Source organism: Sorex fumeus, unplaced genomic scaffold, assembly GCF_029834395.1.
Source record: "Sorex fumeus unplaced genomic scaffold, SorFum_2.1 ptg000046l, whole genome shotgun sequence".
Lineage (NCBI taxonomy): Eukaryota > Metazoa > Chordata > Mammalia > Eulipotyphla > Soricidae > Sorex > Sorex fumeus.
The window spans coordinates 11,791,385-11,805,005 of NW_026606103.1; the positions used below are offsets into that span (position 1 = coordinate 11,791,385).

At 38.0% G+C, this 13,621-nt stretch overlaps 1 protein-coding gene across 2 annotated transcripts in view; it reads left to right on the plus strand.

The window, feature by feature from the left end:
- Positions 1-2,820, plus strand: part of GKAP1 (G kinase anchoring protein 1) — a 73,976-nt gene extending 71,156 nt beyond the window's left edge. For both annotated transcript variants that reach the window (XM_056122465.1, XM_056122466.1), the window contains one exon: positions 2,506-2,820. In XM_056122465.1, the coding sequence (XP_055978440.1) occupies positions 2,506-2,553 (48 nt within the window). In that variant the 3' untranslated portion in view covers positions 2,554-2,820. The remainder of the gene's footprint in view (positions 1-2,505) is intronic.
- Positions 2,821-13,621: the final 10,801 nt, after the last annotated feature.

Genomic DNA, 13,621 nt, shown 5'->3' on the forward strand with positions numbered 1-13,621 from the left:
AAACATGTTTGCTGTTACTGGTTATATCATTTACATTTTAGAAAAATATTAAGGTTATAACTAGTTATTACCTTAATCAGCTATTGGAGTAATTCAGAAAATTTCATGCTACTCTCATTTATACTATGTACATAGAGATGTATATTTATATTTATGAATGTAAATTTATCTAAGTCATGGTACATTAAAATACATTAAGTGAAAAGCACTTGCAGCTCATCAGTCCTGGGAGAATTCCCTTTGCCTGGGAGGCTTTGAAAAGGATCCTTTCAGTGTACTTGTAAAATCTTATTGAAAAACAAGGGAAGATATATAAGTTGTATATCAGGGACCTATGTGTAGCATACTTGGTAGAAAACTTTTCATCAATTTAATTTTCCTGCACTCCGAACTCCTATACTAAATACATGTCATTAAACATCTCAGTTCACTCATGCTTTTTTATGTGGATTTTTGCAAATGCGATTTCTATGATTGGGAGTTATAACTTTCTTGTATTTGATATTGGGGTGGAGAGGTTGGGTCATACCCAGGTTAGTCTTGGTGTGCTCAGGGGCACCATATGAGGTGCCAGGGATTGAACCTAGGCCAGCCACATGCAAGGTAAGCACTTGCGTTTGGTACTTTCTAAAGGTGACTGATGTAGAAATGTTTTGTAGAGCCAGAGGGAAGCTAAATGCAGCAAAATGATCAGAAGAAGCTGTCACGTTGTTGAGTAGGCCATCATTAAGCAAGCTCTGGTATAAAAATTGGCACTCCCACAGACAAGCAGTTTCAAACTTTTGCTGATCACCAGAATTTTTGTTTGTTAAAATTGATTGTTTGACCCACTTCTGGTAATTATAAAGAGCTTTGGTACAAATTTTACATTTTTTTGAAATATTTTTGAAAATATTTTGAAATATTAGTTCTTAGTTGATTCAAATATCAAAGTCAACTAAGTCTGAGTGCCATTACCTAGTTTATAGAGAAAAATTTTACTAACATTAGGAAAATACAGAAAGACATTTTTATGTTTAAAAGGAAGGGTATAGTAATAAGTAGCTATACATAATATTTTCTCTGTACTTTTCTTTATACTTTTAAAAGTATCTATACTTTCAATATTAATTCAAAGAAAGTATTTGCTCATGAATCAGAATATGACAGAAAATGTAATAGATAATCTAAAATATGTCTTTTATTTTAACTACCTTTTTCTTTGACTGAAATACCATAATTGGTATATCTGGGATAAATTAAAATAAATATCTCACTAGCAAAACTAAAAGTTTAACCTACTTTCAACCCACTGTTGTACAAAACTGTAAAAACTAAGATTTAAAAATGTGACTTATTTGATGTAAAAGCTACACTTTAATTGTACATTTATAATTATAATTATAATTAGTAATTTAAATATAACTTAAATTTATTTTTAAATTATACATTTTTAATTTTTAACTGTAGATTTCTAATGCTTTCTGATATGAATAAGGCTAGACAGAACTTGAATTAGAAATTGAATTATTCCAAAGGGCACTGTACTTAATTAATATTGATCATATTGATCTAATTAAATATTAGTATTGATCAATTTTGTTTAAAAAATATCTTGGGACAATGGTGAAGGGAAGCATGCTTCCTGGTGGAGGATGTTGTGCTATATTTTGTGCATGAAACCCTACCATTAGCAGTTTTGTAAATCAGTGCCTAAATTATTTTTTAATTTCTAAAGTCTTGTGGAGTTCAGAGATAGTAGAAGGGTAATGTGCTTTCCTTGGCATGCGGCTAACTCCAGCTTTATACCCAGAACCCACCAGGAATGACCCCTGAACATAGAACCAGGAGTAAGCCCTGTATACCATCAGATGTAATCCAAAAATAAAGTAATGTGAGGCTGGATTGTCCAGGGTTTAATGCACTTGCCTTTATATGTGGATAACCTGGGTTCAACCACTGAGATCCACCAAGATTGATCCCTGAATACAGAGCCACTGCGAAGTATAGGCCAAAAGCCAAAACCTCAACAAATCTTGATGGGGTTGCATGGATAGCTCAGTAGGCATGGTGCCTGCTTTTGGAGGCCTGGGCTATAGCCCAAGCACTGCATAATTCTCCAAGGATTTCGAGGAGCAACCTTGGAGCACAGAGCTGGGAGTAGCCCTGAGCACTGTTGTCAGTGGCTCCCCCAAAACATGTATATTGGTCAGTACAAATGAGCTGTTAAAAAAATGATGATATTATTAAATATAGACTATTTATAATAGAAATTTTCTAAAACCTGCTCTAGCTATTTGTGAAAATAGATATTTTAAAGCAAATTAGTGATATGCAGATTGCCTCAGACCTTAATCATATACAGATTTTCAGTAGGCTTAGTCGTTGCTTCCTTCTCACAAGCAAAATTTTTTGTGCTCATGTATTATTAAAATGAATAATTAAAGTGAAATTAAAATTTCATTATTAAAATGAGAGTACCCAAGATGGTACTTCATGAATAATTTGCCTTATTTTTCTTTACAGGGTGGCAGAAAAGGGAAACGGAACTCTGAATCTGACCAATGTAGGTGATCACATTAGCCTTTGAGCTCAGTACAAAAATCAAAACTTTCAGGGTTTTTTAAAAAATGTATATATTTAATGCTTTGCAACTGCTAGACTGCATTTTTTGTTCAAAAAACTTAAAACAATAAGCTCACTAACAGACAATAATTTTATGTCCTTTTGGTGTAAAGTGAAAAGAAAATTAGAATTCCAGCAGAACTCAGTGTTTATTGTTTACTGTTCATACATCTTATCACTATAGTTTTTCATCAGTAAATAAAATTAATTTACTCTAACATTGTTTGATTTTTTTTGTTTTAGAAACAAAATGAAAGTAGTATTTTTCCTGAAAGCACCATTGATTATTAATGGGATTGTTGAAATTTAGTGAATATATTTACTCAGCACATTCTGCATGCTAAACTCTATGGGACATACAAGAGGAATGAAAATAGGTTGATACCTTAAAGTAACTCAGGGGAATTAAAGACAAAAGCAAAAGTAATTACTGGACATGTTAGAGTATGCTTTGAGAAATGAAAAATCTTACATGAAATCTTTTAGGACTTCATGTATATAGACTTTTTCTGTAAATTTGTTGAGAGGCATTCCAAGCAAAAGGGATAAAATATGGATCAAAATACTTATTCAGAAACACTCTGGTTTGAATTCAGCAACATGACACACTGGAAATACAACTAATGTTTATATGGGGGAGAAATGAGTTACAGATTTTTCATTGGTATAATTACTAGAATAATTTATCGTATTTTTAGTAGAATAATGAAATATAGTAGTATTCATTAAAATATAGGAGTTTATTTGATAACCAAGAGGAACCACAAATTATGGTCTTTGCCTTCAAAACTGTCATTATATGAAAAGTCTCACTGCATGACCCACTTTAAAGAAAATGTACTTAATGTCATCATGTGTCTGACTTCTCCAATGAGATTATATGAATGTGGATAATTGTGATTTGTTCTCTGTGTTTCTAGTGCCCAATATTTTATATAACATAGAATAGATGCAAAAGAATTTTTAAATTTAGTGGAACAGATTTTTAGATAACTTCCTTAAATTCCTTATTTCTTTGATTAAGAGTTCTGCTGAAACATAATTTAAATATATGGTAATATTTTGATGATTTGATTTTCTTTATGGATGATGCAGTTTCCATCACCCAATGATGAACAAAATCAGATTTGTTATATAAGAAGAGTACAAAATCAGTGTTGTTCTTACATAACAAGCTATCAGAACTTTAGTCAGAATAGTTCAGGATAGTTGAATTACTTAAGTAGTTAATTAACTGACTTCTCAAGGAACTTCATATTATCAGTTTTTTGTTACCTCTCCACACATTATATTTTTGCTAGATTGTGGATCATTAAACAGACATTGAAAAGTATAATCAATATACATTTGTTTAAAATCATCTGGGTTCAGTTACTTCATTGACCATTCCTTCTAGAACACATTTTTCATAGTTCTGTTTTCTCTTCTTCAATGCTTTTTCTTTTTGTTGACATATTAGCTTTTATATCATTTATAGACCAGTACATTGGATTCAACAGGGAAAATTAGACATAGTGGTCAGTTGATGATTTCTTCTAATCCATTAAATGAATTTCTTAACATTTCGTTAAATTGACTTTTCAGGTATTGTCTTTAACAAAAGAGAATACCTACTTGGATTCTTTTTAGGTTTCTGAATATTTAATAAAATTATTGCTTGCTTATGTGCCAGGCATTGTGCTAAGTTTGAGAAAATGAAAATATATCCACAATGGAAATAAAGAAACACAAAATAATCAACAAATAATAATATGTTCATATTGCTGCTAAATATAACAAGAAAAAAAGACATCAGATTATTTTAAAGGAGTATTTTGGGTAATTTAATTATTTCATTTAAATTGGCTTTAAAAATTATTGCAAGTCATCAACTGGCAGTTTAGCCAGTTAAGTAAATTCAGCAAAAATTTTTTGACATTTTTTGTGCAGTGTTAATAAAGCCAGAGATACTCAGAGTTGTAATTAATTTTAATTCCCTATTCTATTATTCAGCTCATGATAAATTTTTTTTTTTTGCTTTTTGGGTCACACCCAGCGATGCACAGGGGTTATTCCTGGCTCGTCCACTCAGGAATTACTCCTGGCAGTGCTCAGGTGACCATATGGGATGCTGGGATTTGAACCTGAGTTGACCATGTGCAAGGCAAACGCCCTACCCACTGTGCTATCTCTGCAGCCCCTCATGATAAATTTTTCAATGAATAAACAGATTGAAACTGAGTATCAAATAACAGCTAAGGAAAATACTGAGTAAAATCTGTTAAAGTGAAAACTCTGTCTTCAAATTACTTTTAAAGGATTAAAAATAGAATATACTTATTCTGTAACAAATGGGAACTTTAGAGAGGGATTGGAGAAGTAGTACAATGGGTAAGACACTTGCTTTGCAAGAGGCCAACCTGTGTTTGTCTTAGTAAAAAAGAGCCAGATTTTCCACAAATTTTTAGAGGAGAAGACATTTAAGGAAAAAGGAAAATCAAGGAATGGGAAAAGAAAATGCAATGAATGGGCAGAGTGTAACAAGGAAATAATGTCCTCATTTTGCCTGGAACTTATGACATATAGTAATGAAACAGCTAGAAAAGTTTGTTGGATGGGCTGGATCCATAGTACAGTGGGCCAGGCATTTTCCTTGGACATGGCTGATCTATGTTCGATCCCTGGCATCACATATAGTCTGGTCACTACCAGGTGCAAATTCCTGAGTCAGACCCAGGAATAATCCCTGAGCATTGTCGGTTGGATGGCCTAAAATACAAAAAAAAAAAAGTTTGTTTGAGAAGTATTATCCATTTTAAGTTTCAATTAAAGAGTTTTTATAGGGGCGTGAGCAATAGTACAATGTGGAGGGCACTTGCCTTGCATTGACCTGGGTTCAGTCCCCATCACCCCATACGGTTCCCCAAGCCCACCAGGAGTGATCGCTGCGTACAGAGCCAGGAATAAGCCCTGAGCACCACTGGGTGTGGTCCAGAAAAAAAAAAGTCTTTTAGTTTTATATAGTTTGGTAGGTAGGGGAAGCCATTAAAACTTCATGGCAAGTGGAAGGGGTGTGGTTCAAGTGGAAGACCACATCCCTTGCATGTATGAGCTCCACCCGGCTACCCCACCACACTCTCCCCCAACACCCAATAACACTACCAACAGCATCAATACAAAAAGAATAATCAAAGTCCTTTAAAGAGATTAAAATGGCAAGTAGTAGAAAATTCTAGAAATTGATTTGGATGAGAATTCTAGGAAGCTTTTTAAAATAATAGATACAGAAAATAGGGGACATATGGACTAAGGACACAGTGGGATTCAGAAAATAGAATAAAAATCCTTGTAGTGGAATCCATCAAACTTAGGCATAGTGAGAAAAAGAAAAGGGCATCAGAGACGAAGACAAGCTCATAAGACTAAATGAGAGAATGAATACCATTACTGTGGTCAACTGATGAAGGAACTGAATGGGGTGGACTAAATTGTCTTTCAGTCAATTTGGATTAAATTGGATTTGCTCAAGAACTTTTAAAAAAATAGTTACCTAATTGAAAATACATATTTGATTGTTTTTAAAAAGACCAGAATTGCTTTCCTTTCCTCACGGACACTGCTGCCACAAGCATGGTGAACATACCGAAAATCCGCCAGACTTTTTGTAAGAAATGTGGCAAACATCAGCCCCACAAAGTCACACAATACAGAAGGGCAAAGATTCTCTGCATGCCCAGGGAAAGCATCATTATGATAGGAAGCAGAGTGGCTGTGAAGGTCAGACTAAGCCTGTTTTCCGGAAAAAGGCTAAAACTACAAAGAAGATTGTTGAGACTTGAATGTGTCGAGCCCAACTGCAGATCTAAGAGAATGCTGGCCATTAAGAGATGCAAACATTTTGAACTGGGAGGCGATAAAAAGAGAAAGGGACAAGTGATCCAGTTCTAAGCTTCATTGTTTATTAGGAAGACAGAAATCCTGGGCTGTGTTAGACTGATGGAACAATCCATGTTTTAGGAGGGAAATTAAGTAGTGGCATGAATAAACTTCCTGAGAGGAAATGTGCATGATTAAATTAAATAAATAAATAAAAAGACCAGAATTACAAAATTGGCATCTGTCTGCAATTCTATGAATAGTTGACAAGCAAAAGGGTTTTGGAGATAAATATTATTGAGGACAGGTTTGGAATAATAGTAAAGAGAGGAAGATGGGGGAGAGGTGCAACCAAGAGGACAAAATGGAGCAAACAGAATCTCCTGGGGAATCCCCCAACAGAATTGCAAGGGGAATATATTAAAGCAAGCATGAATGGGGCCTCAGAGAGAAAGTTCTGCAGAGCCCCACTGTCTGAAGAGCGTCCACAGGAACGGTGAAGAGAAGCAACCAGAGTAAAACGAAGAAATGGGATCCCAGGTCTAAATTTGAAGATCTTAAACTCTCACTATTGTAGTTGAGACATTGCAAACTCTAAGGACTCCACCAAAAAGTTCTTTATTTTTTGCTTTTTGGGCACCCGGCGATGCACAGGGGTTACCGCTGGCTCATACACTCAGGAATTACAAATGGCGGTGCTCGGGGGACCACATGGGATGCTGGGAATCGAACCCGGGTCGGCCACGTACAAGGCAAATGCCCTACCCACTGTGGTGTCATTCCAGCCCCCCAAAAAAGTTCTTAAAAGCAATAATCAATACTTTATGGTAGGTTACAAATTTAATTTACAAAATCTGATATTTCTGTATGCAAGAATGAAAGAGAAAATTTAAAAGATCACTGTTACAAGAAATAGAAGAGGGCACTTGGAAATGAAGAGACATTTCCTGTTCATAGATTGGAAGAATCAACATTGCCAAAATGACCTTTCTTCCAAAAACATTTTACAGATTTAATGCAATAGCCATTAAAAGTCCAATGACACTCTTCAAAGACCTGCAACAAATGACTAAAATCTGGAACTATAAAACTCCCCCTGATCAGGGAAATGCAAATCAAAACCACAATGAGATATCATTTTATTAAGAATAACAGATAAGACAATTTGGAAGCAGTCAGTGTTGGTGGGTTTGTTCACTGCTGATGGGAATGCCTTCTGATTCAACCTCTGTGGAAAGCAATACAAAGATCTTTCTAGAAAGGAATAGAACTCCCATATGACTTGTCACTGTTACTGTCACTGTTCCCCATTGTTCATCAATTTGCTCAAGCGGGCCCAGTAGTATCTCCATTGTGACACTTGTTACTGTGTTTGGCATATCAAATACATCACGGGTAGCTTGCCAGGCTTTGCCGTGCGGGCGAGATACTCTTGGTAGCTTGTCAGACTCTCCAAGAGGGGCGAAGGAATCGAACCCTATATAACCAAGAAGTACCATTTCTTGACACCCTCCCCAAAAGACAAAACATCATTTGTTTTAAATGAATGGATATATGCACATCTGTGTTTATTGTAACTCTTAATATAAGAGAAGTTACGGTATCTGTGTCTGTATGTAATGGCATGCTATTCCAGCCCTGATTGTATCTCAGACACTACATATGGTCCCCTGAACACCAGGAGTGATCCCTGAACACTTCTGGATTTGGCCTAAATATTAAAATCAAGTACATAGGAAATAATAAAGATTTATTGAAGATTTTAAAAGACTATATTGAAGACTATAAAAGAAAAAGAAGACAGACCTGAGAGAAAATAAGTAGAGACGTATGGTTCCAGACTCTTTAGTACTTTGTTTCAACCTTTTTTTTCTTTTTTACTTTTTATATATATTTTATTTTCATAAAAGTAGTTCACAAAGTTCATAACATAATATTCAAATACCAATCCCCCCACTGAGCACCTTCCCAGCACAATAAGAGTTAAGTGTGTGAAGTTTGTTTTATTTCATTCTGGAGCCATTTAAGCCGGAATATAAGAGAATACAAGCAAGTATGTTAGAAACCAAACAAATGTGTGATACTTTTGATAGGTAAGTGAGGTAGAGTGTAAGAGGTCTCATGGCCGTGAATGTGGCCGCGCACTCCAGGAAATTCTGTGGCGCTCTCTTCTGGGAGCTTTAGTTCATAGTCTCAGTCTCTGGGTCTTGGCCATTGATGAGATTACTTAGCACCAGGGGCAGGTAATGGGTGTGACTGCCAAGCTACTGGAAAACAGGGAACCTGGATGGGGAGGAGGTCCAGTCCCAATCCGAGCGGGCTTGGAGATCTCAGTCACGGGTTCCCATGTACCTGGGTTTTTCTGCTGGTTCACTCTTGAGTGAGTTCATCCCATCTTGGGTGAGGTTCATTCCCTCTTGGGTGAGGTCGTCTGAGCATGTGGAGAGTGGCCTTGAGCATGGTGGCGGTTGGGTTCTGGAAGTTTTCGGCTGCTGGGGTTCTGCTTGGGGCAGAGAGGGAAACTCAACTCGCCCCCCACCGAAGTGCCCTGGTGAAGACAGCCTGGCGTGGGGTCAGGAAATTCTGCCTGCTTTAGATATTTGAAGAGTATCATTGGACTTTTGGGCTGGAGCGATAGCACAGCAATAGGGCATTTGTCTTACAAGCAGCCGCCAACATGGCCGACCCAAGTTCAATTCCTCCGCCCCTCTTGGAGAGCCCGGCAAGCTACCGAGATTATTTCACCCACACGGCAGAGCCTGGCAAGCTACCTGTGACGTATTCGATATGTCAAACACAGTAACAACAAAGTCTCACAATGGAGACGTTACTGGGCCCGCTCGAGTAAATCGATGAACAACGGGAGGACAGTGACAGTGACATCATTGGACTTTTAATGGGTATTGCATTGAATCTGCATAAAGCTCTGGGTAAGGCCATTTTGACAATGTTGATTCTTCCAATCCACAAACAGGGACTGTCTCTCCAGTTCAATCCCTGGCACCACAGATAGTACATCAAACACTTCCACGAGTGAGCACTGAGCTCAAAGCCAGGAGTAAGGCAGCCTAAGCACTGCTGGATGTGACCAAATACCTTTGACCCCCCCCATGCATGAAATAGACATAAGCAAATGTAAAATATTTCAATGTAAAGTATAATATAAATGTAAAGCAAATGTAAAGTATATAAAAATCTAAAACATTTCATGTTCATGGACTAGAAGAATCATCATTAAAATAACCATTTTACCCAAGTATTATACGGATTAAGTGTAATCTCTATCAAAACTTCCGTTCTGAAAGAACATGGTGCAAATACTACTAAAATTTGTTGGAACCGTAAAATTTGAAAGACCATGGGGGGCTGGAGCGATAGCACAGCAGGTAGGGTGTTTGCCTTACACACCGCCAACCCTGGTTCGATTCTTAGCTTCTCATATGGAAAAACAATACCAATCATAAAACTGGGAGTTGATCTGAACAAGCACTTCTTCAAAGAGAATGGATGGCCAAAGGAATATGAAAGTGTTGTGTCTGATAGTTAGGAAACTGCAATGAGATATCACCTCACAGAAATGGAAATGGCATGTCAGAAAGTCTAGCGGGTATGTGGTGAAAACAAACCTTCACTCACTTGGTAGATTGGTAATTTGTTCTAGGCTTTATAGAAAACAGAATGGAGACATCCCCCCAAAATTGAAAGTACTATATGATCCAGTGATTCCACTCCTTGACCTCTAAACCTGCAATACAAATTTACTAATTTTGAAAGCTTCCTGTACACCACTGTTCATTTCAGTGCTATTTCAGTAGCTGAGATCTAAATATAAATCAAGTGCCTAACAACAGATGAGTGGGTCAAAAAAAATTCTATTTATATACAGTAGAATGCTACTCAACCATGAGAAACAATGAAATCTTGCATTTTGCTGTAAATTGGAACTGGAGGGTATGATGGAAAGGGAGTAAAACAACAAGTGCTGAAACAAATATCACTCATGGAGTATAAAGAAGCGGTGGAATCAATACTGGTCAATAAAAATAAATCCTGGCCTTCTGCTAAGAGAACTGAGTATCGCTTCTCAGTTATGTTGGGTAGAAAGGGATGGGGCATGGTAGTGGAAGCCAGACAGGAAAGGATCTATGGACAAGAGTAGAGGAGATGCAGTAACTGCCCTGAACTCATACTAATGGCAGTGTAAATATGCCTCAATTTAAAGAATCCTATCATGATTGACCTCTTCTTCTTCATCTTCCATCTCAGAAAATTCTGTCATGTTTTCTTCCAAGTATATCTCAAAATCTTCCTCTTCAGCTTCATTTCCATATCCTCACTAAATTTGTATATAGGTCTAGGGTAATAACCTTGTAACTTGTCTTCTGTTTATGTGCCAATACTATTCACAGACAACCAGGATAATTTTTCAAAAGATATAAAGTATAACACATCATTACTTTGCATAAAATTCAGCATTGCACATAAAATTCAAATCTATCTTTGTTGTAGATTACCTGCCTTGTCTTCTCTAACCTTCATAGTCTGGTCTTTTTGTTTGCTCAACACTCTAAGCACATCCCTACTTCAGTTAGAAATTTGCACTTTGCTGTGAAGTAAATGTTTGTGCCCCCAACTCGTAGGTTGAATAATAATTTGCAGTGTATAATCCTAGTGCCCACTGTGATGTTATTTGAAGGTGGGACATTTGGGAGACATCATGAGGGTGGAATCATTGTGAATTTGAGCCTTATCATAATCACAGGAGAGTATCCCCCACTCTGCCAAGTAAGGAAATAGCACTGCCTTGGATAGGAAGGGAGTTATCACCAAATATTACATCTACTGCTATCTTGATCATAGAGCTCCTAGCCTCCAGAGCCATGAGAAATGAATTGTATTTGTTAGAGCAGCCTAAATGAGCAAAAGAACCTTGGCCTTTTTTTTTTTTTTAGCTATTCTTTATTTGAATAGAGAAGTTCTATAAAGAAGACCACACCTTCTACAAGATCATTGTGGGTGATTTTAATGCCAAGATAGGACCGAGAAGATCAGCTGAAGAACTTCACATCTGGACCCATGGCCTAGAATGGAACGAACAGGGTGAGAGACTGTCTGAGTTCATCATGTCGACCAAGACCATTCATGGTAACTCACAGTTCCAGAAGGCAGAATCTAAACGATGGACATGGGAGTCTCCCGGTGGACGATTCTACAACGAAATAGACCACATCATATTCAATCGACGGTTTTGCCTGACCGATGTCGCTGTTGTCCCAAAATTTCGAACGGGATCGGACCACCGTCTCCTTCGTGCAAAATTCTACTTCACAGAGCGGGGAGAAAGGGCTGCAAAGTTCAAAAAGAGAACTCCCAGAATGACCACCAACTGGGAACTCTTTGGTACTATTGCGGCAACATGGGAAGATGCCATTGTTGACAACATTGACGAGGAATACGATCGACTGGTTCAGCACCTCCATGAATGTGCGAGGAACGCCAAGAGAGAGATAGCCACAAAAAGTCGCCTATCTTCGAAAACTCTTGAGCTAATTCGCCAGCGTGGTTTGGCGCATGCCTCAGGCAACCGCAAGCTAACGTCCGAGCTTGCAAAGCAGTGCAGAGATGCGATCAAGGAAGACCTCAAAGAGAGAAGAGCAGAAGTACTGGTAGATGCGGCAGAAGCCGGGAAAAGTATTCGTAATGCCCACCTGTCCTTCGCCAACTATAAGACCAAGATGACTGCCCTCCGACGTCCTGATGGATCCATCACATCCTCCAGAACGGCAATGGAGAAGATTATCCATGACTTCTACTCAAATCTCTTCGATAGCCATGTCCACTTGCCGACATAACAAATTCCACAGGATGGGTATGTCGTTCCCAATGTTCTCCCTTCCAAAATCCGACATGTAAAGAAACAAACAGCACCCGGCCCAGACAAGGTCAGACCTGAACACCTGAAGAACCTGCCGTCAGTACTCATCAATACACTGGCTCGGCTCTTCACTTGCTACCTGTCTGAATGCAAGGTTCCGTCCCAATGGAAAACCAGCAGGACCGTACTACTGTTCAAGAAGGGAGACATCCATGACATTGGCAACTATCGCCCTATCTGCCTATTGTCTGTCATCTACAAGTTGTTCACTCGAGTCATCCTGAATAGGATTGGCAGAACACTAGATGAAGGACAACCATGCGAGCAAGCAGGGTTCTGCAAAGGATTCAGCACCATCGACCATATCCACACGATAACCAAGCTCATTGAGGTTTTTCGGGAGTTCAAGATGCCGCTCTGTTTAACGTTCATTGATTTAAAGAAGGCCTTTGATTCTGTTGAGACAGAAGCGGTCATTGAAGCCCTAGCCAATCAGGGCATTCAAGCCCAACACATCAGGATCCTCCGTGAGCTGTATTGCGGATTCACTACCAGGATCTCACCATTCTACAAAGAAGTGATCATTGATGTCAAGAGAGGGGTGCAGCAGAGTGATACCATTTCACCGAAACTCTTCAGTGCCACCCTCGAGAACATCATGCGCTGACTGGAATGGGAAGAATGGGAGTGAAGATAGATGGTCGATAGATAGTCACACTTCTTCATCAAGATCATGAACAATCGGTTTGAGGCCCTTCATGTTCCCGGAGCGAACAGATGGCATTGGGCTACACTAGCACGCGACAGGGACAAATGGAGACGTTACTGGCGCCCGCTCGAGCAAATCGACGACTAACGGGAAGTTAAGTGATTAAGTGAAGTGATTATTTGAATAGTGAGTTTAAATTTGAATTTATTATTCATTATATGAAATGTGTAATTTTATCATGTTTTACACCAGGACTAACATAGCTAGATCTTAGCCACATGCCAGAATTCATATTTCCTTCTGATGACTCAATGGGAGTCTTAAAATCCACTATTTCCCATGCAAGAAGACTCCTTAGAATTCTTTTTTCTTTCTTTTTTTTTTTTTGGTTTGTGGAAAATTACTTTTATTGCTGTAATACATTCATTCATATGGTGTGATCGGTGCTGCAATATAATATGTCTAAAACTGGATGCATTCTGTCTACAGTTTTCTTTCATCACCTTTTTATAGCTAGCTCCTTTTCTAACCTCAGTGGGACCTTTCCTGAGTTAAGTAAATCTGCCTAGTCAATCTAT